Source organism: Bos mutus, chromosome 18 (genome assembly GCF_027580195.1).
Source record: "Bos mutus isolate GX-2022 chromosome 18, NWIPB_WYAK_1.1, whole genome shotgun sequence".
NCBI classification, from domain to species: domain Eukaryota; kingdom Metazoa; phylum Chordata; class Mammalia; order Artiodactyla; family Bovidae; genus Bos; species Bos mutus.
The window spans coordinates 11,043,616-11,070,162 of NC_091634.1; the positions used below are offsets into that span (position 1 = coordinate 11,043,616).

The window sequence follows — 26,547 nt, forward strand, 5'->3', positions numbered from 1 at the left end:
GGCTTCCCAGATGTCTCAGCAGTAAGGAAGCCACCTGCCAATACAGGAGACACAAGAGACCAGGGTTTGATCCCTGCATCAGGAAGATTTGCAGTAGGAAATGGCAGCCTTCTACAGTATTCTTGCCTGGGAAATCCTGGACAGAGAAGCCTGGTGGGCTACAGTCCATGGAGTTGCAAAGAGTTGGACATGACTCAGCACATTCACACACAAATCATATATCACCAACTGTCATTGTGGTGGCCTAGAAGGATGGGGTCAATATCACCTCTTGGACTTCCCTGGTGATCCCGTGGTTAAGACTACATGCTCCCAATGCAGGGGACCCGGGTTTGATCCCAGCTCAGGTAACTAGATCTCACATGCTGCAACTAAGAGTTCGAATGTCACAACTAAGACCCAGCATAGTCAAATAATAATAAATTTTACAAAACTAGAATGTGGTGGAAGTGGCACCATGGGAAGCCGATTGCCATGTCAAAGTCCTCCTGCACCAAGACTGCCATGCTCTGAAGACACCCAAGCTTCTCGTGCATGGATGCCACATGTAGAGAGAGCCCCAGAGGTTCCAGCCATCTCAGCCCAGGCACCAGCCAAGAGAACAAAGGAGCTACCCTGGACGTGGCAACCCAGCAGATGCAAGGTGCAGGAGACCTGAGAAACCCAGCTGATTTCATTTCCTAGGACTGCCATGGTAAGTGACTACAAACTTACCAACGAGGTGGCTTCAAACAACAGAAATTCTGGATGCTAGAAACAAAAAAATAAGGTGTTAGCAGAATTATGCTCCTTCTAAAGCTCTGAGGAAGAATCTTTTGTGGCCTCTTCCTTGCTTCTGGGTTGTCACTCAGTCATGTCCAACTCTTTGAAACCCCATGGACTGCAGCACACCAGGCTTCCCTGTCCTTCACTATCTCCTGGAGTTTGCTCAAACTGGTGTCCATTGAGTCGATGATGCCATCCAACCATCTTATCCTCTGTCACCCCCTTTTCCTCCTGCCCTCAATCTTTCCCAGCATCAAGGTCTTTTCCAATTTTGGCTGCATTAGGCAGCCAAAATGTTGGAGCTTCAGCTTTAGCATCAGTCTTTCCAATGAATAGTCAGGGTTGATTCCTTTAGGATTGACAGGTTTGATCTCCTTGCTGTCCAAGGGACTCTCAAGAGTCTTCTCCAGCACCACAGTTCGAAAGCATCAACTCTTTGGCGCTCAGCCTTCTTTGCCGGCAATCCTCAACAGTCCTTGGCTTGTGGCTGCATCACTCCAGTCTCTGCCTGTCATCACATGACTTTCTTTCCTGTCAATATGGCTGTGAGTCTCCAAATCTCTCTCTTTGTATGAGGACACCCTTCATTGGATTTAGGGGCTCATCCTAATCCAGTTTGACTTCATCTTAATATACCAATCTACCTTTCTTTCCTTTATTTTTTTTACTTTTTGTCTGTACCCCTCAGCATGTGGGGTATTAAGTTCCCCAACCAGGGATCGAACATGCACCCTCTGCCTGGAAGTCCCCCTATTTCCATAAAAAGTCACATTCATAGAATCTGGGAGTTAGGATTTCAACATATTTTGGGGGGACACAATTCAACCCACACAGAACCAAAGTTTCCAATATATGGCTCCAGATGAAGCAGCTCATCCATCTCTGGCTGTTGGCTCCAATCCATTGACGAGCCAATCCACACTGACCTCACTGTGCCTTGCTCAAATTCCTGAACCACAGAATCGTAAAATAAAGAGGTTGTGGCTTTACATGGCTGAGTTTTGGGGTATTTTGTTATGCTGCAATGGTTGGCTAGAATAATCACTTGTTTGTCTGGTTTTTGCTAACTCTCCCCACAAGACTCTCCATAAAGAGTAAATCCTTTTATTTGCTCACTACTGTATTCCCAGTTTCTAGATTAGAAACTGTCATTGTGACTCCCAGGACATGAACAAAGGAGGAAGGGAGGGAAGGAAAGAGGACATCTTGGGTGGTACCCTACAACAAAACCTGGCCTAAGGCTATATTTCCCATGATACCCTTAAGCAGAGATGAGGCTAAGATGACATTTTCTGAGATGGTTCATAATTAAAATTGAGGCTACTTTCACCATTCTGCTGTGATTCTCTACAGCAGCAGAAACTTACTGAAAAGCAACCTCCACTTCCCGCTCCGCCCCACCCCCCTACCCCTCCAATCCCCTCACCCTCCCACACGGGTGAATCCAGAAGTTTGTTGCAAGGCAGATTTTTATTCAGTGGTCCAGGAATGGAGAAGGGGTCAGTTCAGTTCAGTCGCTCAGTCATGTCTGACTCTTGGGGACCCAATGGACTGCAGCCCGCGAGGCTTCCCTGTCCATCACCAACTCCTGGAGCTTGCTTAAACTCATGTCCAGCCAATCAGTGATGCCATCCAACCATCTCATCCTCTGTCATCCTCTTCTCCTTCTGCCTTCAATATTTCCCAGTATCAGGGTTTTTTCTAATAAGTCAGTTCTTCGCATCAGGTGGCCAAAGTGTTGGAGTTTCAGCTTCAACATCAGTCCTTCCAATGAATATGCAGGACTGACTTCCTTTAGGATTGACTGGTTGGATATTCTATGCTCTAAAGATACCTTCTTCCAGATTACAAGTGGGGGACAAGCTTTTTATAGAAAAGGGTGAAGAAGAGCTATTGGGGGCGGGTCTCATGTCACCCTGATTTGTGGAAATAGGTACTGATTTCCTGGAATGAACTCCTCTTTTCTGCCCTTGAATGACCCTTTGGTGGCTGGACAGGAATTGGATTGTACCAATATGGCGCCGGGGGCAGAGATCTTAATATTACAATGAGATGGTAATGAGCTGCAGAGCAACCCTTGTCCCAATTTTGAAGTCCAGTCAGCTTATACCAGTGTCTTGTGGTTAAGGCTCTCTTGTTCCTGTCTTGTAAAAAAAAAAAAAAGAAAAAGCAGCTAGAAGGTATAGTCAATTGTGGGTGTTTTTTTTTTTTTTGCAAGTTTGCCCGGAGTGAGGTTTTTCTTAGAAATGAGGGGGAGGGTGGCTTCCTTACCTTTTTGTCTAAGGGAGGTGTACTTGTTTTATTGAGACAGTTGAGGTGTGGGTTAGGGACCCTCAGGTTGCTCCCCTGGGTGATAACTGGAGACTAGGATTGCATTCATCATGATACCCCTACAGCAGAGACTGGAGGCTAGGAATACATTTCCCACGATGACTTAGAGCTGAAATTGAGGCTAGGACTGCATTTCCCATGAGACCCTGTGGCAGAGACTGGAGGGTAGGATTGCGTCTCCCATGATGCCCTACAGTGGGGATCAAAGGATGGAAACACATGTCCCATGGTGCAGCTATTGAGGCTAGAGATAAATTTCTCATAATGTTCTACACCAGACCTTGTGATCAGGACCTCATCATTAATGGCTCCCAAGTTTTTGTTCAGGGATCTCAGTTGCAAGAAATAAAATCTGTTTGAGCTGACTCAAGCAAAAAAACGACAGCATTATTGGAAGTTTAGAATCCAGGCAAGAGCTAGGTCTCTGGGCTGCGCCAGGGACAAGAAACAGAATTGAAAAGCTGGGCGAAATCAATGTTGTCTCCCTTTTGCAAAATCTGCCTCTCTGTGTCACTCTCTCTTACTCTGAGTGTGTGGCTTCCTTCATGGACTGGGCTTTCACCTTACTTTTGTCTCCTCACAGACTACCTCCGGCCTCAAACACAGTAGCCAAACATGCCCTTGAAATGTCAAGTACCAAGAACTACTGTGTCTGGTTATACTATTTTGATGAACAGACTCTTCTCACTCTTCTCTGGTGGAGTCCAGTTTGGGTCAGGACGCTGCCGACAACCTCCTCTGCTACAGCCAGGGAAGTTTGTATCAAAGCCATGACATACAGTTGTGCACATTGAAACAAGCATCTGCCACTCAGGCAGTTCTCATGGTAGGCAACCCACTCAGGCAGAGCGGAGAAAACCACCTCTATGAGAGAGATCTCATCACAAAGATGGGGGAGCAACTGAAAAAGAAAACTACCACTTAAAATGTTTTACTCTGTAAGCAGGGATGCCTCCATGTATTCTATCTGAATTGCAGGTAATATGGTGATCAGGGCTGTATTTACAAGGATACCCAACTCAAAATGGTTGAAACAAAGAGGAAATTGATGATCTCACAGAAGAGATCATGAGTTAGGGCAGTTCCTGGCTTGACTTATTCAATGTTTCCATTATGTCCTAAAGGATCCATTCAAGCATATCTGCCTCATGGCCTCAAGAAGGCCACTGCAGTTCCAGGCATCACACCCACATTCGGAAGCAATAACAAAGGGCCATCTCTTCTCTTCTTTTTTAAAACAAAGAAAGCTTATCCCAAAACTTCCAGGGTGACTTGCCTTTCCCGCATTTCATTTGCCTGATTTGTTTCATGCCTCACCCCTTGCACTAGAAGCGGGCATGGAACCACAGTATTTAACAAAGTATAATCAGACCCTACTCCTAGGACTTCCCACACATCAGCTGACTATTAAAGAAAAGTTGATGCCTGAACAAAATCAGGATTCTCTCAGGAAAGAACAAAGGAGGAGGGAATGTGTGTTGGGGGAAAATGCCCACCCAGTCTTCTTTCTGTAGAGGGAACAACTCAGTTTTTCCCTACTGTGTCTTTCTCCTGTGCATCTCCTCTACTCTCACACCAGCATCACACTCACAACACTTCAGGTCATCAAATGTGGGGAGTGCTTCCCCACACCAGGCAATTTTCTGTGACCCTGGCTGGCTGTTCTGTGACTTAATTCTGACACTATCTACCCGGAAATAGCCTCAGATCCCACAGATTAAGGACTCAGGCCCATACTTCCCACTTCCAATGACAATCAGAAGTCCAGATTGTGCTTCTGACCAATCGGCTACAAACCATAGGTTCCCATGAGGATCCCCCTCTTCAGGTCTGATTAACCCACCAGAGTGGCTCACAGAATTCAGGAAAACAGTGACTTCCTTTTATTTTAAAAGAATATGATAGAGAATACAGATGAACAGTCAGATGGAAGAGATGCACAGGGCAAGGTCTGTGCCCAGGGGCACACAACTTCCATTCTCTTTTCAGGCATGTCACTCTCCCAGCCCCTGCATGTGTTCATCAACCCACAAGCTGCCTGAACCCCATACTATTGGGATTTTTACAGAGGCTTCATCACAAAGGCATCATGGATCCTTCACTCCAATTTCAGCCCTTCTCCCTTCTCAAGAGAATGGGGAGTGCGGCTGAAAATCTCAAGTTTGTTATCATAGTTGGGTCTTTTTGGGGACCAGACCTCATCCAGGAGCCCACCATAAGTCACCTATTAGAACAAAAGACACTCTTATCACCCAAGAAATGACAAGGACTTCCGGAGACCTGAGTTAGGAGCTAAGGTCAAAGACTAAATATTAGAACAAAGCTGTTCCTGGTGTTCTTATCACTTAGGTAATTACAAGGGTTTCAGGAGCTCTGTGTCAGGAACCAGGGGCAGAGACCAATATATTTTCTATTATCTTGCAGAACGATGCTGAGAAAACAAATAACAAACTCTAAACCATCCCAAGACTTCAAAAACCCAAGAATGGTCAAGCTCACAGTGCACAGCCCACCCCGTCACCCAAAATAGCGGGGAAAGCAACTGTCTCCCTAATATCTACTTCTGTTTGAGAAATCTAATTTCACCTCTGACCTGGGGGTGGAGGGAGCCTGTGGCTCATATCTAATTTAATCAGTTTCGTCTCTTCTCCTGGCCATTGATGTTGGTTCAGTGATAGGCAGGTGGCATTATCTGGACCAATTTCAAGGAGGGTTCTAAGGAAAAAAAAGTATTTCCTCATTCTGCTGAAGGAGCTTCTTCAAGTCTCTTATCTCTGCTCAGGCTCCCACAGCCTGGCTTTCTCAGTCTGTCTGTCTTTTTCTCTCTCTGTGCTGTGTGCTATGCTAAGTCGCTTCAGTCATGTCCAACTCTTTGCAACCCTATGACCCATAGCCTGCCAGGCTCCTCTGTCCACGGGATTCTCCAGGCAAGAATACTGAAGAATACTTTTATTTCCTACTCCAGGGGATCTTCACAACCCAGGGATTGAACCCACATCTCTCGCATCTCCTGCATTGGCAGGCGGATTATTTACCACCAGCACCACCCAGGAAGCTCAGATATATACCTATGTGAGTGTATGTTAGGTGGTTTCATTCGTGTCTGACTCTATGCAACCCCATGGACTGTAGCCTGCCAGGCTCAGAGGTCCATGAGATTCTCCAGGCATAAATACTGGAGTGGGTTGCCATGCCCTCCTCCAGGCGATCTTCTTGACCCAGGGATCAAACATGCATCTCTTGCACTGGCAGGCACTAGTGCCACCTGGGAAGCCCTTTTCTCTCTCTACGCCTCTGCAAATATGAAGCCCCAAATATGTGGTCTCAGGGGTATTGACCAGTCATACTACTACGTAAGGGGACCATTTATCCTTAGGACAGATAATGCTGGAGTCAGTCATACCCAAGACTTTTTTATATGTGAAACAATCCTCTTTTTCTTAAGCCAGTTGGGTTGGATTTCCCGTCACTTGCATGAAAATCCCAATGGATACAGTAACTTGGAGTAGGACTGGGACAGGACAACCTCATGTGGAAGAAAAGGTGGGGCCCAAAATAGATAGATGAGAGCCAAACCAACATCCTCCAGGGTGCCCTGGAGCTGGAGCAGGACACACTGGTTAAAGCCATGAGTGGGGGACCTATAGATTTTTGAGAGGAAAGACAATCCTTAGCTACTCCCTAATCCAGTATCCCAAATCCAGGTTGGACACCTCTCTCCCACCTATCTCAATACACAGACTGTGAGCTCTAGGAGGACTGGAGATTATCCAACCCCACACCTCTCTCCAGTTTACAGAAAGATAAACTGAGGATTGAAAAGGGAAGAAGTCTCTTGGAGCTGTGGTCCTGGGCACATAGAGACTGATGGGAGCTTGGATCCCAAGGACAGAGAGGATGCTGGGAACTGAGAACAGAAAGGGTACCAGGAGCTGAAGTCCAGTGGAGGACCTGAATGGAGGAGTTTTGGGTAGTGATGGAGATAAAGGATTTTCATAGTTGGCATATCCCAGTTTCCCTGATTGTCAAATGATGATAGAAGAGATTGAAGTCTCCTACCTTCCATGGTGTCTCACTCTTCCTGGCTCATAAGGGTGATAACCCTGCACCAGGTCTACAAAGTCCCACAGAAGGGGGCTCGGGGAGACTCACCTCCCAGGAGGGAAAAGGGACCCAAGTCTGGAGGAGTGAGTCAGCACCAACGATGGGAGAGAAGTGGGGAGAGCTCATAGACAGTCAGGGACGAAAAGAGAGGCTGGGGCCGGAAGAGTAGGGACGCAGGGTGGGGAGGCTAGACGCTTGGGCGTCCACCAGAGCCTCTCCCACCCCAGGAATGATGCAGAAACACGGAGTTTCCGGGTGAGGACCGGGGGAAGGGTGAGATCTGACCCCAGCCCAGCCTAGCCCTGCCCTGGGAGGTCCTGGACCTGCCCAGATATCAGGCTGTTGCCTTCCCTCTCAAAGTGGCTCAGCTCACAGCCTGTCACATGACACTCTCAACCTCACACTCACCTGTCCACAGATTACCTCTCACTGTCACCTTTCCTATACCCCACTCCATGCTCACACCTTCACCTTCACTCCCCCTCTAGAATACGTTCACTTCCCCTCTGGAATATGTGCACCCCCCTTCACCTTCACCCACGGAATACCTCCACCTGTCCGGGGAACACTTCACCCACTCACTTTCCCACCAAACTCCCCCTCCCTGGACGCTCACAGCCTCACACACATCCTCACTCAACTCCCTCCCCTCCGCACCCACCCGCACCTTGGCGCATCCTTGCAACAGCACCCTCGCCTTTCCTACGACACGCTGCCCCTCACAGCACCTGCCCGCGCTCCCCTCCGCATCATAGCCCACCACTTCTGCCCTCACCCAGCGCCCGCACTCTCTGGCCGCGGGTGCCCCCGGCACACGCCCCCTGCTCGCCCCCACCCCCGGGCCCCCGAGCTCTCGGGCACATCCCCTCCTCCGATTCCCCGCATCCTCTAGAGGTGCCCTCTCCCGCGTTGCCCGGGGCCTCCCCGCTTCTCCCCGCCCCCGCCCCCGCGCCGGCCCCGCCCCGGCCTCGGCGCCCCGCCCCCCGGGCGGGCAGGGGGCGGGGCGCGGGGGGCGGGGCGGGCGGCGCGGGCGGTGCAGGTGCCGGGCCGGGAGCGAGCGGCGGCGGCGGCGGCGGCACCATGGGCCGGGCCCGGCGCTTCCAGTGGCCGCTGCTGCTGCTGTGGGCGGCCGCGGCGGGGCCAGGTAGGGTCGGGGGCCGAGGTCGGCCGGCTGGCCGGGACGGGGCGGGGGGCGCGCCGCGGTGACAGCCGGGCGGTCGCGGGGCCGCAGAGGCCGAACAATGCGCGCGGGGCCGGGCTGGGCCCCCCTCCCCGGGACAAAGCGCAGCGCGGGCCGGGAGCCGCGAGCCGGGAGCCGCGAGCGGGGGAGGGGGCGCAGGCCCGGCCACCGTGCCGCAGCCCCCCCAGCCCCGCACAGGCCCTGATCGCGGCAGGGACAAAGGGCCTGAGACCCCGCTCCAGCCCCAAGCCGGCCTTCTCGAGGCGGCCCCTCTGTCCTGTCCGGTCCCTGCGCCCCTCTGTGCGCCCGCCTCTGAGTCCCTCAGTCTCTCTCCTTGTCCCCCTACCCTTGTCCTCTGTCCCTCTGTCTCCAAGACTGCCCGTCTCTCTGCCTGTCCCCCTTTCTCCTTGCCTCCCTGTCCCCCGGCTCTCTAGCCTGTCTTTGTCCCCCATCTCTGTCCCTTGGTCTCTGTCCCTTTTCACTGGGTCACTCTGCCCGCCCCCCAGCATGCTCTCCATTCCCTTCTCTGTGCCCCTGTATTTCTTCCCCGTCTCTCTGTCACCTCTGTTTCTCTGTCCCCCACCTGTCCCATTCCCTTGTCCCCTCTCTTTCTGTCATTCCTGGTTCTCTAGCCCTCCCTGTCATCTGTCTCCCCCATTCCCCACTCTCTCCTGTCTGTCTGTCCCACTGTGTCCCTGTCCCCTGTCTCTTTGCCTCCCCTATCTACTGTCACATCCTCCATCCTGGGCTTCCTCATCACCATCCTTCATTTCTGCATCTCTCTGTCCCTCTGTGCCCCTGGAGAGGAACTGAGTCGGGCAGGGCATCCTGAAGGGCCCTGGAGGGAAATGTGTGCATATGTGTGTGTGTGTGTGTGTGTGTGTGAAGTGTGTGGGGAACCTTGGCATGTGAGCACACACGTGGATCCAACAGATGCCTTCCAAATGCTGCCCCTCCCCACCCATTCACACACCCAGGCCACTATCTACAGAGAAGCCCCCTCCAGGACATCCAGGGAGCCCTCCACGTTCCCTTATCACACACTGTGAAAAGCTGGAGTCCTCGAAGACAGGGTGACCCTGAGACCCAGGACAAGGTCAGGAAATGTCACCCCCACACTCACACTCTCACACTGTGTGTGCCTGGTACCTGCCACCAGTCACCCCCTCCCCAGCGGGGAAAGCCACTCGGGGTCAGGGGGGGAACAGATAACAGGGAGGTAGCTGAGCCGGAGTGGTAGGGCCGGATGTCCTGTAGAAATTTGGGAGCTGTGACCAGATGGCACAGGGTTGGGGGCCTGCCTGGGTTTAAATTTTGGCTCGTGCCATTTGCCAGTGTAGCCAATGGCAAGCACCCTTCTCTCTCGGGGCCTCAGTTTCCCTTTCTGTAAAGTGAGGGTGTTGAACTCAGTGACCTGAAAGGAAAGGAACTCCAGCTTGGACGCCCGAAGGGGTTTCTGGCTAGCTGGGTGCAGTGACACCTTCCCCACTCCAGAGCTGAGGCAAAGTGTGCTTCCCGTCTCCTCAGGGCAAAGTGACGGGCTGAGAGTGGGCCTGTTACCCTCCACCTTGCTTTAGTCTATAGTCTTCTGTCATCGCTTCAGAACTTTCACCATTGCGTCCTTTCTTTGTGGCAGACAAGCCACAATTTCCCAGATGAGCGCTTTAGTACTTAAGCTACATCTCCATCCACTTTTGTTTCTCTTTGTTAGGCCAGCTCATAGACTCCTAGAACCAATCAATCCAGTGATCAGAGAACCTGAGGGTGTTTTAGAACCACTGGCTTCCGGAAGCCCTAAGTCTTTAGACTCTTGACACCTTTAAAATTCTAGAACCTCCCTGGCGTTTGCATTCTAGCCTCCGGACACCTTGAAAATTCTGAAACCTTTACCTCTTCGAGATCCTGAATCTTGACACCTCTGAGGTCTAGAATCGTGGGAGTTTGGATTCTCAGAATCAGAATACTGCCTAGGAGGACCAACTCCCCAGTTTGAGAATCTTTTCGCCAGCACTTCTGGGAAGGAGCTCTCCAGGCTTGTCCCTCCTGCGGTTTTAAAGTCTCTGCTCCCTGGTGCCCTAATTCCCTCTGTAAACTTTCTCTAGATGAAATGACGGGGGACTTTACCAGTTGGGAGAGAGCTAGGTGTCATGGGAAGCACTCTGGAACCGGGGGCTCTCAGGTGTAGTTCTGGGTCCGCCCCTTCCCCATCCCCCTCTGAGCCTCACTTCCCCTTCTGTAAGGTATGGGCTAGGCAGCTGAAGTATCTGATCCCAGGGGGCCCACCCTGCTTTCCTTTTCATTGGCTATTTCTGAATGGCTTTGGCCACCGGATTCTTGGAGGTGTCCAGGGCCCCCACCTTCCACTCTTTGTCACTCCCCTTCCCGTCTCACCTTGCCCAGCCAGCAGGAGTGGGGACAGGAGCTGGGGTTCATTTACACCAGGAATATCAGAAAAGGATGATGAGATGTATGCCAACAGAAAGAAGGGTCCAGGGTGGGCGGGCGAAAGGGATTTAGAGAGGGATAGGTTGCCTGCCCAGAGATGCAGGCAGGCAGAAACAGACCCACAGGCCAGGCACTGGATGGCCCAGAAGGGAGCACGGGAAACAGACCTCCAGATCCAAAGAAAGGATGAAGAGGCTATTAAGAGTGGGGCTGGGGGGCCCTGATGGAGGGAGAGTTTGTTAATCCGGAATAATGTTTCCCTCCCCAGGGACTGACTCTTCCTGCCTCCTAGAGTTTAGGCCGGCCACTCTGAGAAGCAGGGTTCTGCCTCTGGCCCTCACCCACCCATGAGCCGGATGCCTGCGTCCCCAGAGCAGGGGGTCAGGTTCCCCAAGGGATTCCAAGACCTTAGACGCAGCAGGGCTGGGGCCTGGGGTGGGTTAATGTCGTGCGAGCCTGGCCTGTCCCCATCTTGGGGAACACAAAGGCAGCTTTCTCTCTCTGGGTGGGGTGGGGGTGGGGGGCCTGGACTCGCCAGCGCCCAGTGGCCTGTGGCACCACGACCCGAGCACCCACTGGTTCCCGCCTGTGCAGACCCCAGGCCCCTAGGTCCTCTAGGAACCAGGCACGGAGGCGCCTCAGCAGACACCCAGTGGGGCAAGAGGGCAGCTGCAGAGCCCGGGATCTTCTGGAAGGGGGTGAATATAGAGGACGCTGGGGGTGGAAGAGAAGACAGCAAGGGCTCAGTGCACCCTTCCCGGAGCAGGAATTCTTTCCCTGACCCCACACCCAGGGGGAACCTCCGGAGGACTCCCCCACCCCCTGACTGGGCTCAAGGCCCGGAATCCAGGGAGTTTTGAATATCCCAGGAACGTGGGGGCCACAGGGGGAACTTTGTATGCGAGGCTGCTGACTCACCCCGACGCCCCCACCTGATGCTTGGCTCACAGACGGGAGGGGGACAGGAGGGCTGGGGAGACAGGGCTGTGGTTCTGGGGGGCTGATGGCTATGGCCCTGGAGCCAAAAGTTCCCGGGAGGTCCTGGAGCCGGGGGCCTAGAGTCCTGGGTCTGAGGGAGCAGAAGTCTAGGGGGTTCCATGTTAGGGCGAGGAGGGGCTGGGGTCTTGGACTCTGGGTCTGAGGGAGGAGGGGCTGGGGGGCTTGAACTCCTGGGTCCAGAAGGAGAAGGGCACTGGGATCCCAGACTCCTGGGTCTTGACGGAGGGTGGGGTGCAGGTGCAGAGTCCTGAGAGAGGAAGTCCTGGGCGGGGGTCCCACTCCAGGTTTCTGAGGGAGGAGGGGCTGGGACCCTGATTCGCTGGGACCCTAGGTCCTGCGAATACAGGCGCCTTCACAAGGCTGAGCTGGGGAAGAATTGATGCTTTGTGTGAGGATGTTCGGACTCCGCCATTGATGGGGGGCTGTGAGGGGGGGGTTCGGTCAGGATGCAGGGATGTACCACCTCCCTAGGGGAGGATGGGGGGGGAGGAGGCAGGATGCCATGAGTCCCCTGGAGAGAAGATATGGAGGGGGTGGCTGTGACCTTCCCGGAACTGTGACCTTGAGACTCCCTTGGGTATTCGCTGACTCAGGACCCAGGAAGTGCTCCCCCCACTCCCTTTAGTCTCCGTGGAAACATCCACCAGCTGTGTAGTCTGGACCCCTGGTTCCTGAAGGAAGAGGGGGGTGAGGGCCCAGAATCCTGGATTTGAGGAGGGAGAAGTCTGGGGGCTTGCGACTTCTGGATTTGAGAGAAGATGCTGAGAACCCAGATTCCTGATCCTGATGGAGAAGGAAGCTCCTGGATCCTGGGAGAGGAGGCAGTTCGGGGGACTGGATTTGGGTCTAAAGGAGGAGAGTGTTGGATTCTGGGTCTCTACACATCACCTGCTCAGCCACTCTTTCCCAAACCCTCCCTAGTCCCTTTTTTCCAGGCAGTTTAAAGGGCCAGTGCCCCAGTCACCAAAGCTCAACCCCTCGCTGACCAGAAAGTCCTGCCTCACCACCCCCCAACCCCGAAACAAAAGCTCCTGGGACATTAATATTCCAGGCACAGACACTGTTGGTTACTGACTCCTCAGGAGGGGGAGGGAATAAAACAAAAGCCCCCCACCCTTACCCCATGTGCTCCCTCAAGCAGAGAGCAGGGGATATGTTTGGGGGCGGTGCAGACCCAGAGGTCCTGAGGGCACCCAAGAGATGTTGAGTTTCTGCCACTGACTGGCCTGGGACCCCTGAGCCTCATTCTCCACATCTGTAAAATGGGGGGCTAGCCCTTGGGCTTGTCGAGGACCAGGATCCACGGATAGCCTTCAAGATGTTTTTTTAAAAAGTGCCCGATGTGCAAACAGGCCAGTTCAGTTTTCACAGGAATAAGCATGTTTCTGGAGGTTGTAATAACAACAGCGCAGAGGGCTCCCTGAGCCTCAGGTTCTGATTTTTGTGAATCAGGCCCTGGCATCATCCCCACTTTACAGACGGGGCATCTGAGGCTCAGGAAGGTTAAGCCATTTGTCCCAGGTCACACAGATGGCAAGTGGTCCAGCTGGGATCAACCCAAGTGTTTAAGATGAGAATAATGCCATGTCACAAAGTTGTCGTGAGGCTGAAATGCCTAGCACTTGAGATTCAGGCATCTGTCTCCCCAGACATTTATCAAGGGTCAAGCACACATGCACACACTAGGGTGCAGCAACAAACCCGAGAGATTGCAATCCTGCCTTCATGAGTAACGGGGGACGGACAACCGACAAGTGTGCAAATGAATAAAATAATTTCAGGAAAGTTCCATACAGGAAATAAAACAGTGGTGATGAAATAGAAAGAGTTCTGGGGACTTCCCTGGTGGTCCAGTGGCTAACGGTGGTCCACGCTCCCAATGCAGGAGGTCTGGGTCTGATCCCTGATCTAAGTGAAGGTCCCACATGCCTCGGGGCATGTGCTGTGACCCATGAGCTGTGACTCCTGAGCCTGCGCACTCTAGAGCCTGTGCTCCACCACAGGAAAAGCCCACGCACTGCAACTGTCCAGCTGATGTGTTAAGACTGGTCTTGTGAGGAGGCAGGTGTGGAAGTAGGGAGACTCACGAGTAGCTCTTGAAGGACCAGGTCAGAGACAGTGTCACTGGATGATGTGACAAAGGTGAACAGGTTTGGGATATATTTTAGAAGCAGAATGGATAGATCTTGCTGATGGAGTGGGTGTTAGAGGTGAGGGAAAGGGTGAAAACGTGGATGATTTTTAGGTGTTTTGGCCTGAGCAACCAGGTTGTGACATTTACTGAGACTGAGAAAACATGGGAAGGAAAATGTTTGGTGCCAGAATTGGACATATTAAGATTGCTACTCAGGAAAGTGCTAGATAAACCCCTAGTTCAGTTCAGTTCAGTCACTCAGTTGTGTCCGACTTTGTGTGACCCCGTGAATCGCAGCACACCAGGCCTCCCTGTCCATCACCAACTCCCGGAGTTCACCCAAACTCATGTCCATCGAGTCGGTGATGCCATCCAGCCATCTCATCCTCTGTTGTCCCCTTCTCGAGATAAACTCCTAAGAGGGGCTTAAATTCACAAAACATTATATTCAAAGATAAAAGAAGCCGGAAGTTAGTATCGAAGGCTTTTATGACAATTCTACATCATCACCAGAGACCCAGGCATCTTCCAGGTCTCAGTTCCCGAACTCCATCACATGCTAGTTTCAGGCAGCACAAAGGTGACCAGGTGGAAAAAGGACTTGTGCCCTTTCTTTAAGAAGTCCCCTTCGACTTCCATGGTGATCCAGTGGCTAGGACTCTGTGCTCCTGATGCAGGGAGCCTGGGTTTGATCCCTGGTCAGGGAGCTAGATCCCACATGCCACAACTAAGAGTTGACATGCTGCAACTAAGACTTGGCATAGCAAAATTTAAAAAAAGAAGTCCCCTCAGACGGTCACATGACACTTTTCCTGATATCTAGTCGGACAAAACTTTATCATGTGGCCTCACTTAGCTGCAAGGGAGTCTGGGAAATTTCTCTTTCTGCTGAATGTAGGGCAACCGTAAGGGCTACCCGGGTGGCTCAGTGGTAAAGAATCCACCGGCCAATGCAGGAGACACAGGAGATGTGGGTTCAATCCCTGGGTCGGGAATATCACCTGGAGGAGGAAATGGCAACCCACTCCAGTATTTCTAGTCTGGAAAATCCCATGGACTGAGGAGCCTGGTGGGCTGGACAGTCCACGGTGTGGGGCCGCAAGGAGTCGAACATGACTTAGCTGATGAGCACATCACAGGGCAACCACAAAATACAATCAGGATTCTTTTACTAAAGAGAAAAGTATACACTAAAGAGTGTATACTGAGTAGGAAGCTAGCTGTCTCTGCTTCCCCTGCCCTCTTCAGAATTAATCTTTTCCAGCCTTCAGCCCCCAAATCAGGTTACCTATCCCTCTTAGAGGGACTGAAACACTTCTCATGGGATTTTACAATGATTTATGTCTACCTCCCCATAAATCTTGAAGGCCTTCCAGGACAGGGACCTCATCTGACTCATTCCTGGGCACCCAGCCCCTGAAAATCTCCCTGCAGCACAAATGAATGAATGAGACAGAATGTAAGAGATATGAAAAAATAGTTATCCAGAATTTAAAGGTGAATAACCAGGGACTTCCCTGGTGGTCTGGTGATTAAGATTCCCTGCTTCCAATGCAGGGGGTATGAGTTTGATGCCTGGTCAAGGAACTAAGATCCCATGTGCTACGTGGCATGGCCAAAAAAAAAAAAAAGTGAATAATCAAATCTGATCATGGCTCTTTCCTGCTTCAGTTCCTGGCCTTCAGGATAAAAGCTGATCTTGTAGCTTGGCTGAGACCCTTCACAAGCACATGCCACAGTCCTCACCAATGCTGGACACCTTTCACCCAGACAACCAGGAGTGGATGTGGGTGCAGGATACAGAACTGGGAGACCTCGAGGCAGATCCTGCCTCTGCCGCTCTCAGGCTGTGACCTTGGCCAAGTCATTTTCTTGCTGTGGAACAAATTTTCTCATCTAAAAAATGAGAACTGGAAAAAGAAAACTGGGAATTGATAATAGTGCCTCCCTTATTCAGGTATTGTGATGATTAAATGGAAATTATATGGGTAATGCCCTTAGCACAAAGCCTGGAACAGAAATTGCCTAATAAACAGTAGCTATGATGGTTATTGTTATTTTGAAGATGACAGTGACATTGATGATGCTGATGATGATTAATCTCAGCTTTGAGCTTTACTCTGCACTGTTTACTTGGCTGGAAACGCCCCCTTACTAATCCCTTACTTCATTCCTCTGATGGATTAATCAGGGTAAGTTAACTGCTGTAACAACAGCCCTGAAATCTCAATGGCTTAACCAAAAAATGTATTTCTCACTCATGCTACAGTCCTGTGCAGGCAGGTAACCCAGGGCAGAAAGTTAGGGCCCCAGACTCCTTCATAATCCTGTTCTCCTCTGGGCTCCTAGGAGTCCTCTCCATTCTGCCAGCATGAAGGATTGCGGGTGAGATGAACCAGGCTGGAGGAGGTGTTTCTCTCTTCTGCCCACAGCCCACTGGCCAGAAATCAGTCATGGGGCCCCATGTAAGCACAAGGGATCCTCGGAAATGTAGCCTAATAGTGTGTTGTCCCTTGAGGGCTTCCCTGGTGGCTTAGCTGGTAAAGAATCTGCCTGCAATGCGGGAGACCTGAGTTTGATCCCTGGGTTGGGAAGATCCCCTGGAGTGAGTGGGTACGGCTACCCACTCCAGTATTCTGGCCTGGAGAATTCAATTCTGTACAGTCCATGGGGTCGCAAAGAGTTGGACATGACTGAGTGACTTTCACTTCAGTGTGTTGTACCAATTAACTTTAGCCGTGTTAAGACACCCTCCAAAACATTGTGGCTTTGAACAGCAATTATGTTTTTTGCTCATGACTCTGGGAGTCAGCAGTTTGGACAGGATCAATCGGGCACTTCTCTTGGTCTCAACTGGGATCACTCATGTGGCTGCAGTCACCTGGTGGTGCCACGGGGGCTGGATAGTCCAGAACCGTCTGATTCCCGTGGCTGGCATTTGGTGCTGGCTTTTGGCTGGGCCTCTCTCCCTCTGTGTGGTCTCTCATCCTCAAGGAGGCTGGCCTGGGCATCTTCACCCAACAGTGTCAGAGCAGCAAAAGGGCATGAATGGAAGCTGTGAGGTCTCTTGAGATCCAGGCTCCAGAACTCATTCAATATCACTTCTAGCAAATTCTGTTGATCAAAGCAAGTCACAAGCCCTCCCCAGATTCACAGGGTCAGAGTGCTCCATTAATGGGAAGAGCAGCAGGAATTTCCCTGGTGGTTCAATGGTTGTGGTTAAGACTCTGCACTTCTACTGCAGGGGGTAGGGGTTCAGTCCCTGTTTAGGGAACTAAGATCCCACAAGCTGTGCTGTACAGCCTTAAAAAAACCCAACAACACCCAAAACAGGAAAAGCAGCAAACTTAACTCTACAGGGATGAGAAGAATATCTCGCCCATCTCTGCAGACAAGTTAAAACATGTGCTCAGGTGTGAAAGATGGGGTTTGGTGAACACACAACAGTTTCCCATAGCCCGTGGATTGCTCACTCTTTAAAATATGGATCCAATGGAGCTTTCTTCTAGAATCTTCTCTGACCACTCATCTCCCTGGGTGGTCTTAGTCTCCGCTTCCTCTGGGCTCCCAGTGTGACCTGTGCTGCCCCACCCACCCACTCCTTAGATCCACTGGATCTTGATTGCAGCTCCTCTAGAGCAGGGGTCAGGTTTTATCCATCTCCTGGATTCCAGCCCACAGGAAATGTTGGATGTACTGAACTGCATGAAAGGGGAAGGAGAGGTATTGGAAGTTTGGATGGGTGAGGACCCGAGGGAGAGAGCAAAGACTGAACTGTACCCCTCAATGAGTCTCTTATCCTGTTTCTCTGTCTACTGGTCCAGGGGCAGGACAGGAAGTACAGACGGAGAATGTGACAGTGGCTGAGGGTGGGGTGGCCGAAATAACCTGCCGACTGCACCAGTATGATGGATCCATAGTTGTCATTCAGAACCCCGCCCGGCAGACCCTCTTCTTCAATGGTACCCGTGGTGCGTGCTGGGGGGTCCAGAGCCTGAGTCTTGGAAGAGGAGAGGGCCGGGGACTGACCGAAGACAGAGCTGAGGCTCTGGTCTCCTGCATCTGAGGGAGGAGGGGGCTGGGGCCTGGACTCCTGGTCGTGTGAGAGGCCCTGAAACATTCTGGGTACCCAGGAGAGTGACTAGGTGGGCACCTTAGACACCTGGGTGTGGTTGGAGAAAAGAGAGGGCCGAACTCTAAGCTCCTGGAAGAAAGGTGGGACTTCTGAGCTACGGATTCCCCAAGTTCACTCCCGCCTTTTCACTCTAGCCCTGAAGGATGAGCGTTTCCAGCTTGAGGAGTTCTCCCCGCGCCGGGTACGGATTCGGCTCTCAGATGCTCGCCTGGAGGACGAGGGGGGCTACTTCTGCCAGCTCTACACAGAGGACACCCACCACCAGATTGCCACGCTCACTGTACTGGGTAACAGCCTCCCCCTCCTCAGATCTATCCTGTCTCCTTTCTCCTTTGCTCATCCCTTATCCTGAGACTTGACCCTGGCTGTTTTTAACCTCCTGGACATCTGCTCCCAGTAAATATGGCCGGTTTCCCTGACCTCTTGCCTCTGTGTTTGACCCTTTGTTCCCCCGGTTCCCTGGAATCCTGCAGTTTGGTTACTCTGAGCCCACCTTGGTCCGTCTCTTGACCTCCCTCTTGTCCCCTTCTCCCTGTGGCAGTGGCCCCGGAGAATCCTATAGTGGAGGTCCGGGAACAGGCGGTGGAGGGCGGCGAGGTGGAGCTCAGCTGTCTTGTTCCACGGTCCCGCCCGGCTGCCGTCCTGCGCTGGTACCGGGACCGAAAGGAACTGAAAGGTATAACCTGGGGACGGGGATGGGAGTGGGCTGGAGAGGTGCCTGCAAAGGGCGAGACTTAAGAGACGGGGTTCCAGGAGATGTGGCTTGGGAAAGGCTGCTTTATATATGGATGGAGCTTGAGGAAGAGTGCATGGGTTTGGCGGACACTACTACTCAATATATTGGGCTTCCCTGGTGGCTCAGTCGGTAAAGAATTTGCCTGCAACACAGGAGACAATCTACAGCTCAGGAGACCCAGGTTCAGTCCCTGGGTTGGGAAGATCTCCTGGAGAAGGAAATGGCAACCTACTCCATTATTCTTGCCTGGAAAATCCCATGGACAGAGGAGTCTGGCGGGTTAACAGTCCATGGGGTCGCAAGAGTCGGACATGACTTAGCGACTAAACCACCACTCAGTATATACTTATTGAATATTGTTAGATGAGAGGACGTGGGGTGAAAGATCGAGGAGCTTTGGGAAGAGACACGGGGTCGTGGGCCTGGTTTGGATAGGGGCGTGGTTTGGAGGACTACAGGCCAGGCTGTGGATAAGGGGTGGAGCTTGGCAAATAGCCTGCTTTAGGATTGGCCAGATGGGAGGGTGTGCCTTCAGTGGGCGGAGCCATAGCCCGGCCTTGACAGTTTCTGGGCGGGGCTTGGCAGGAGTGACCAGCGGCCAGGAAAATGGCAAGGTCTGGAGCGTGGCAAGCACAGTGCGGTTTCGTGTAGACCGCAAGGACGATGGCGGTATCGTCACCTGCGAGGCGCAGAACCAGGCGCTACCCTCCGGACACAGCAAGCAGACGCAGTACGTGCTGGACGTGCAGTGTAAGTGCCTGGCAGGCCAGCGCCCGGCGGGGAAGGAGGGTTCCAATGCGCCTGCCACCTGCCCCCGGGAGAATTCCTAGTCCTGCATAACCCAGATAACCACTCTCCCATCTCACTCCTGCCCACAGACTCCCCCACGGCCCGGATCCATGCCTCCCAAGCTGTGGTGAGGGAGGGAGACACATTGGTGCTGACGTGTGCTGTGACGGGGAACCCCAGGTGAGCTTTGGGGCCCTAGATTCCTGGGTCCTGGGGAGAATAGGTGACCCGGAAACCTGAAGCTGGAAGAACAGAGAGGGCTGAGACCCAGCCTTCTGAATCCTGAGAAAGAAGGAATCTGGGGCTAGATGATGAGGAAGGAGGCTGTGGGTCCCCCAGTCTCCTGGATTCTGAGGAAGGGGCTGAGGGTGGGGGTGAGGGGCTAGGATTCCTGAGATCCTGCTGATGGGTGGAAGTTGGGCCCGGGACTCTTGGTTTTCAAGGAAGGAAAGGTCTAGTAAGGATTCTCTCATTTGGAGATGTCGCATATCTAGATTTCTGAGACGTCAGAATTGGGTGCTGACACCTGCGTCCCTAACTCTCATTATATCCCCGCCCAGGCCAAACCAGATCCGTTGGAACCGGGGTAATGAGTCTTTGCCAGAGCGGGCGGAGGCAGTCGGGGAAACGCTTACGCTGCCCGGCCTGGTATCCGCGGATAATGGCACCTACACCTGCGAGGCGTCGAACAAGCACGGCCACGCGAGGGCGCTCTATGTGCTCGTGGTCTACGGTGAGGACCTGGGGGCAGTCCTCCCCGTCCTGGGTGGGACTGGGCCTTGGAAACAGGAAGGAAGGATTGGAACGTGTTTGAGGCGTCGACCTATGCAAAGAATGATTCCGGGGGGTCAAAAGCCCACAGAGTTCTTACAGTTCTGGGACCAGACTGATTGTCTGGATTCAGATTCAGTTCTGCAGCGTCCTGTTGCAGGTAACTTTGTGCCTTAGTTTCCTCATCGGTAAAGTGGAAATAAACAACAGCACCTACCTCATAGGGTTGTTGTAAAAATTATGATCTAAATATAGAAAGCAGTTGGAGGTCGCTAGCACAAAGAAGTGTTATGTGTTTAGCTCCTATGACGGTGCGGCAGGAATTTTGGAGTGGCTGGGCCCTAGATCAGCGGTTTAAATACCTGGAGCGTTTTAAACAAGATGGGAAGGGATTTAGGTCTGAAGTCAAAGAAAAAGGATGTGCTATTTCTGTTCTCTGGGGAATGAAGTGGGGGGAGGAGGCAGGTAAGTATTAGCGAAATGACTGGGGGCCAAGTCAGGCAGTGTACAAACCAACAAGCGTTCCTTGAAGAAGTGGAACATCAAGAATGGCGCCAGGAGCTTTGTTCAGTGACAGTGTCGTAGCCAATGAGGTTTTTCCAAGGCGCAATTATTGCTAATTGGGGGGGGGGGGGGGAGGCGCCAGGGGAAGGGCCCACCAGGTGGCGGTAATTTGCGAGGCGTGGAACGTTAAGGGGGCGCGGTTGGACGTGGCTGCAGAATGGTTTAAGACATTGCCAGCTATGGGCCCGGGCTGGGACCGTCCTCTGATGACCTGGGCCTGCGCCCTGTCCCTCTGGCAGACCCTGGTGCGGTGGTAGAGGCTCAGACGTCTGTGCCCTACGCCATTGTGGGCGGCATCCTGGCGCTACTGGTGTTTCTGATCATCTGTGTGCTGGTGGGCATGGTCTGGTGCTCGGTACGGCAGAAGGGTGAGTGGGGGCGGGGTCAAATTCAGCGACGGGTGTGGTTGGTTGTGGCGTCCAGAAGAGGGTGGGGCCTAGAACCCGATTTGACAGAGGGCGGGCGTAGATCCAGGATTGGAAACTTGAGGCCCAGATCCCGAAAGGGGCGGGTCTTTCGGTCCAGTATCCTAAAAGGGGTTCAGGGTTGGAGCTGAATAAAGGACGTTTACGTTTGAATTCCTAATTGGCGAATTCGTTGGGAGCGGATCAAGGGGATACTACCTAGAGAACGGATAAGGGTTGATCTTTCAGTGAACTTGTGAAGTACTCCTAATTCTGCTTTTCTCTCTTTCTCTGCCCCTGTTTTGCTCTTCCCTGGACTTGACTCTCTCCCTGTATGTTCCATCTCTCCCTCTTCATCTGATGTGTTTTGTCTGCCTCCCCGTCCAACTCCTGGGTCCACACGTATCTGTGGCCTCTGCCCGGGGGGGGTCTGTCACCCCTCAGGCTCCTATCTGACCCATGAGGCCAGTGGCCTGGATGAGCAGGGAGAAGCGAGAGAAGCCTTTCTCAATGGCAGCGATGGACACAAGAGGAAAGAAGAATTCTTCATCTGACCCCACCTCCACCCCAGGCCTGGGCCTGGGCTGGGGTCCACCCCACTGCCAGCTGCAAAGACATTTACCAGAGTCTGGGATGGTGGGCTTCTCCCCCCACCACTAACACCTCAGACGCTTGGACAGGGATGGGGGTGTTGGCTGCCTGGGTCTCTACAAGGGCCAGAAGCAAGGGCCCAGAGGTCTGGGTCCCCCGATGGGGGGGCAAGGGCCAAAGGTCCAGACCCCCTAAGTCCAGGGAGGGCGGTAGGGATTGGGTTGGGGTAAGATAACTGGGGGAAGGCCAAGGCCCCTAGGCTGCAGTCCCAGGTCTTGTGGGGAGGGGTCAGATTCTGGGAAGGGTGGGGTGGGCAGGGAAGGGGAACAGAGATTTCTTTGGGGGTCCCAGACCCCATGCCAGCCATTGTAGGAGTTCCACAGAGCTCTGGGCACCTCTTTGCAAAGCCATGTTTGCACGGTGGGGGTAAGGGTGGGGGGAGGGCGTGGAAACAGGGATTCTGTGTCTTTGTGTCATAACTTTGATGGGGGCGGTGAGGGAGACAGCCCCAACTTTGCTCCAGTCCCCTTTCCCCAGCTCCTGGGCTCTCCTCCCCTCCTCCCTCCCCCCACATCTGTCCCATCCATCTTTGTCTCTCTGTCCACCCACTCCTGGGGGGGCCTTCCCCATCTCTCCTCCAGGCCCCCCGGGGAGGGGGAAAGGAGTCTGGGGGGAGGGTGCATTGCTCTCTATGGTTTTATATATAATATATTAAAAAAATAAAAAATCTGTATGAAAATATCAGATTGCACCCCCTCCCCCCCATTCCTGGCTTTTGCCCCCTTTTTCTTGTTTAAAAAACAAAACAAAACACATTTTGTACGGGGCGGGGAGGGGAATGGGGAGGGGGTTTGGCAATCCCACTAACCACCATTAAACTGAGGAGAGAACAAGTTTTTGGGGTGGCTGTGTGTCTGTCCCTCTGCCCAGACCTGCACCATGTTGGGAGGGGGAGGGAGGGTGATAATTGCTGGTGGACTGTATAGGTCAGGAAAGGGTCCTTACATCTCTAAGGACACCTCCACCCTCCCAAGAAACCTGGGTTTTTTCTGGTCAGTCTTTAAGCCAAAAAGCACTGTCTTGTCCTTTCAGTAGCCACTGAGCTACCCTATCCCCATCCAGTAGCCTGGACACTTCCCCTGCCTTATCCCCAGCCCTGACATCAATCTCCAGAAGACCTTTCAATTACTCACATTTTGCACTGTCAAAACCTGTCCCTGCCAGCTCAAAAATCTTTCCCTAGCTCTCCGTTTACCTCTAGACCAAGTCAAAGCTCCTGAGCCTGGCATTCCTGGCCCCTCATTCATTCATCTAAATTTTAAACAAGTGATTTTTATTTTCAAGTAAAAAATATATTAACCTTACTTTGTACAAGGTGCTGCTCAAAGGGCTGGAGATGCCACGGTGAATAAAACAGGCAAAAGCTAGGTGTTCCAGATGGCTTAGTGCTGACCGCAGACTTGATCCTGTTCTAGGCACTGAGCATCCAAAGTGGAAAAGAGTGACTCCATTCTTGCCTTCTTTCCTTTTATGAGGAAAACATTACAGCAAGGAAGCAAAACAAACAAAACTCAATTTCAGATTGCCATAAGTACTGCTGGGTTTCCTAGGTGGCGCAATGGTAAAGAATCTGCCTGCAGGAGATGCCAAGAGGTGGGGGTTAGATCTCTGGGTCAGGAAGATCCCCTGGAGTAGGAAATGGCAACCCACTCTAGTAGTCTTGCCTGGAAAATTCCATGGACAGAGAAGCCTCGTGGGGTTACAGTCAAAGTGGGTGACAAAGAGTTGAACATGGCTGAGCGCATGCACACACACACAAGTACTATTAAGATAAAAGGCAGAGTAAGGGGATATGGGGTACTATTTTCTTTTAACTTCTTACTATAGAAAACATCAAACATACAAAAGTGGAAAAGGACAATAAAGCCCCGTGAATCTGTCAGTCCCAGCTTCAACAATCATCTCACTGGCTCTGAGAGCCAATCCTGCTTTATTCATAAGCCACTCACTTCTCTAGAGTCAATCTGGAGGTGCTATCTCAGAAACATCAGAGAAAACCTCTCAGATTGACACCTCTGCCAGGATATGAATGACGAGCAAACAGTTATTTGAAGATCAGAGAAGAAAGCATTTTCAGGCAAAGGGAACAGCGATGGCAAGTGCCTAAGACGGTAAGGCTCAGGTAGACAGCACCCCAGTGGAGAGAGGAGGGGATGGGGGTGAAGTCAGAGATGAGTGGGTTAGACCAGGTGTTTAGCCCCCGAAAAGTGAAAACTGCTCAGTTCTGTCAGACTCTTTAAGACCCCACTCCATGGAATTCTCCAGCCATTTCTACTCCAGGGATTCTTCCCAACCCAGGGATTGAACCCAGGTCTCCCACATTGCAGGCAGATTCTTTACCAGCTGAGCCACCAGGGAAGCCCAAGAATATTGGAGTGGGTTGCCTATCCCTTCTCCAGGGGATCTTCCCGACCCAGGAATCGAACCGGGGTCTCCTGCATTGTAGGTGGATTCTTAAACAGCTGAGCTACCAGGGAAGTCAAAGTGTTAGTGGCTCAGTCCGTCCGACTGTTTGCGATGCTATGGACTGAAGCCCAAAAGGCTCCTCTGTCCATGGAATTCTCTAGGCACGAATACTGGAGTGGGTTTTCATTCCCTTCTCCAGGGGATCTTCCTGACCTTGGGATCGAACCCAGGTCTCCTGCATTGCATGCAGATTCTTTACCGTCTGAGCCACTAGGGAAGCCCCAGGGACCTGATAAAGCCTTTGATTTTCTTTCCAGGTGTAATGGGATCTCATTGGAGAGTTTTCAATTGGAAAGTGAGTCATTTCCAGGAAGACTAAGAATGCTGCAATAGCTTCCTATACTCTCATCTTAAAGTCTGAGCTCTTAACTTCACCTGGAGGAACTTCCCCTCCCTTTGTTCCAGGCATACTAAACTGCTTTCACTTCCTCAAACCATTCAACTTTTTAAAAAATTTGCCTCTAGGCCTTTGTCCTTGCTCTTCCGTGTGCCAAAGACTCCCTGGGGCATGCGCCTCTTGTGACTCCCATAGCTTCCTCTGCTCTACTCATCCCAAGTCTAAACACTCAGTTGTGGTCCTGATTATAAGTGAATCTCCTTCCTTTGATTGGGAGGCCAGCAGCTAAGATGCTGGCTATGCTCGCTGCGGAAACCATAGTGCCCTCTAGCACAAGTGAACAATAAATGTTTATCCTGCTTGTGGGAAGGGAGGGTTGTGAGGGTTGGTGAGGGTCTCGTCCCTTGTGCCCAGACACCAAATGCAAACAGATCCCAATTACACCAAGGATGCCCGCTTCGCGCTAGTCCGCAGTCCCTCTGCGCACGCGCTAGTCAGTCGCCCCCCGCCCCCCACCTCCGCCCCACAGCCACCCCCACTCCCCACCCCATGCCCACCCCAGTTTGCCCCGCATATGCTAATCTCTGCGCTCAGGAGTATGGCCCCTCAGGGGAATATGCAAATCAACCTCTTCAGCGCCCTAGGCCTCCCATTGTCCCGCGCTAAGATTATGCAAATGAGCAGGCCTCGGGTCCGGGATCCGGGCCGAGCTGACACCCCCACCCCACTCTCGGAGCATCCTATTATCCGTTGGCGCGTTCATGCGAGCGCTCATGCACGCGCGAGCCTTGCCGTTTCTTGTTCGGTCCGGTTGCGGACTGTACCAAGTAAACCGGACAGCGAGGGGCAAAGCCCGGAATCCCCTGCGCGAGCCTCATCGATGGCCCGACCCAGAGAGCCCCCTTTCCCACTCCGCGACAGGAATGGTCTATCTCGTCGCGCAAGCGCCCTAGGCTCTTCACGCCCCTCGCACTCCCTCCTACCCTACTTGCAGCGCAGGCGCAGAGCCTGGGCGTGCAACCGCTGCCGCCGAGCCAGAACTGGGGCCGCCAGCGCCGGTGAGTGTCCGGGATGGAGGTGCGCGGGGCATGCTGGGAAGCGGGCACTACGGCAGCGCTGCATGATGGGAGTGACGGCTCCCGTCACCGAGGAGTCGGCAGCGGTCTTGGGCTGTGATGACTCGAAAGCGAGACCCAGGCTCCCTTTTCTCCCACAACGCGGCTCTATGCCGCTCTGGGGGCATCCTGGGAAAACCGGACGCCCTGCCCTAAAGCATTGTGGGAGTCTGGCTACTAGTCGTTAATGGGTCTGGAGCATTCTGGGATTATCCTAGCTTCTTGCGGGGAACCGTCTCTTTTGTCACACACACCTTCCGCTCAGCGTCCTGGAAGCTTGGAGTGCTTTGACGAAGAGCGCCTTGGAAGGTGGTCGTTACAGGCCCAAGGCATCCTGGGAGAAATTGCAGTACCAGGGCACTGTGGGCACTGGTCCTTATAGTCCTAAGATTTTGCTCTTGCTTCTTCTCCCTAGCATTGTGGGAACGGGTGCCCATTATGTTCGCGCTTGGCGTCTTGGGAGTTGGACGTTGTGGGGTCTCCGGCACTGTGTTATAATAGTGAGGGAGTCTCATTTATTCCCCTCTAAGATCGTGGAAGCCAGTCTGGCCCCCATATTCACGTAGGAATGGGACTTGAGCACCGAGGAATGTTTCCATCTGACATCTGGAATACTCTGGG

General features: G+C 52.6%; 1 protein-coding gene and 1 long non-coding RNA gene across 2 annotated transcripts; one reads left to right on the plus strand and one right to left on the minus strand.

The window, feature by feature from the left end:
• The first annotated feature begins 8,215 nt into the window (after positions 1–8,215).
• CADM4 (cell adhesion molecule 4) lies at positions 8,216–22,141 on the plus strand. Its single transcript, XM_070387590.1, has 9 exons — positions 8,216–8,344; positions 17,783–17,929; positions 18,228–18,380; positions 18,635–18,769; positions 19,415–19,579; positions 19,708–19,798; positions 20,179–20,351; positions 21,193–21,321; positions 21,802–22,141. The coding sequence occupies exons 1-9, from the start codon at positions 8,281–8,283 to the stop codon at positions 21,909–21,911; spliced, it is 1,167 nt and encodes a 388-aa protein (XP_070243691.1). The 5' UTR covers positions 8,216–8,280; the 3' UTR covers positions 21,912–22,141.
• On the minus strand, positions 21,305–26,235 carry LOC138991761 (uncharacterized). The gene is made up of 3 exons (XR_011467626.1): positions 25,795–26,235; positions 23,314–23,473; positions 21,305–21,482 (listed from the first exon to the last, which is right to left on the minus strand). It is a non-coding gene; the product is annotated as an uncharacterized lncRNA (long non-coding RNA).
• Between the last annotated feature and the right edge of the window lie 312 nt (positions 26,236–26,547).

Excerpts from the sequence above, each read along its gene's own strand:
- CADM4 (XM_070387590.1), top strand. The coding sequence starts at position 8,281 with ATGGGCCGGGCCCGGCGCTTCCAGTGGCCGCTGCTGCTGCTGTGGGCG. Across the intron at positions 19,799-20,178 it reads GCTGTGACGGGGAACCCCAG|GCCAAACCAGATCCGTTGGA; the intron begins GTGAGCTTTGGG and ends ATCCCCGCCCAG. Across the intron at positions 21,322-21,801 it reads GTGCTCGGTACGGCAGAAGG|GCTCCTATCTGACCCATGAG; the intron begins GTGAGTGGGGGC and ends GTCACCCCTCAG.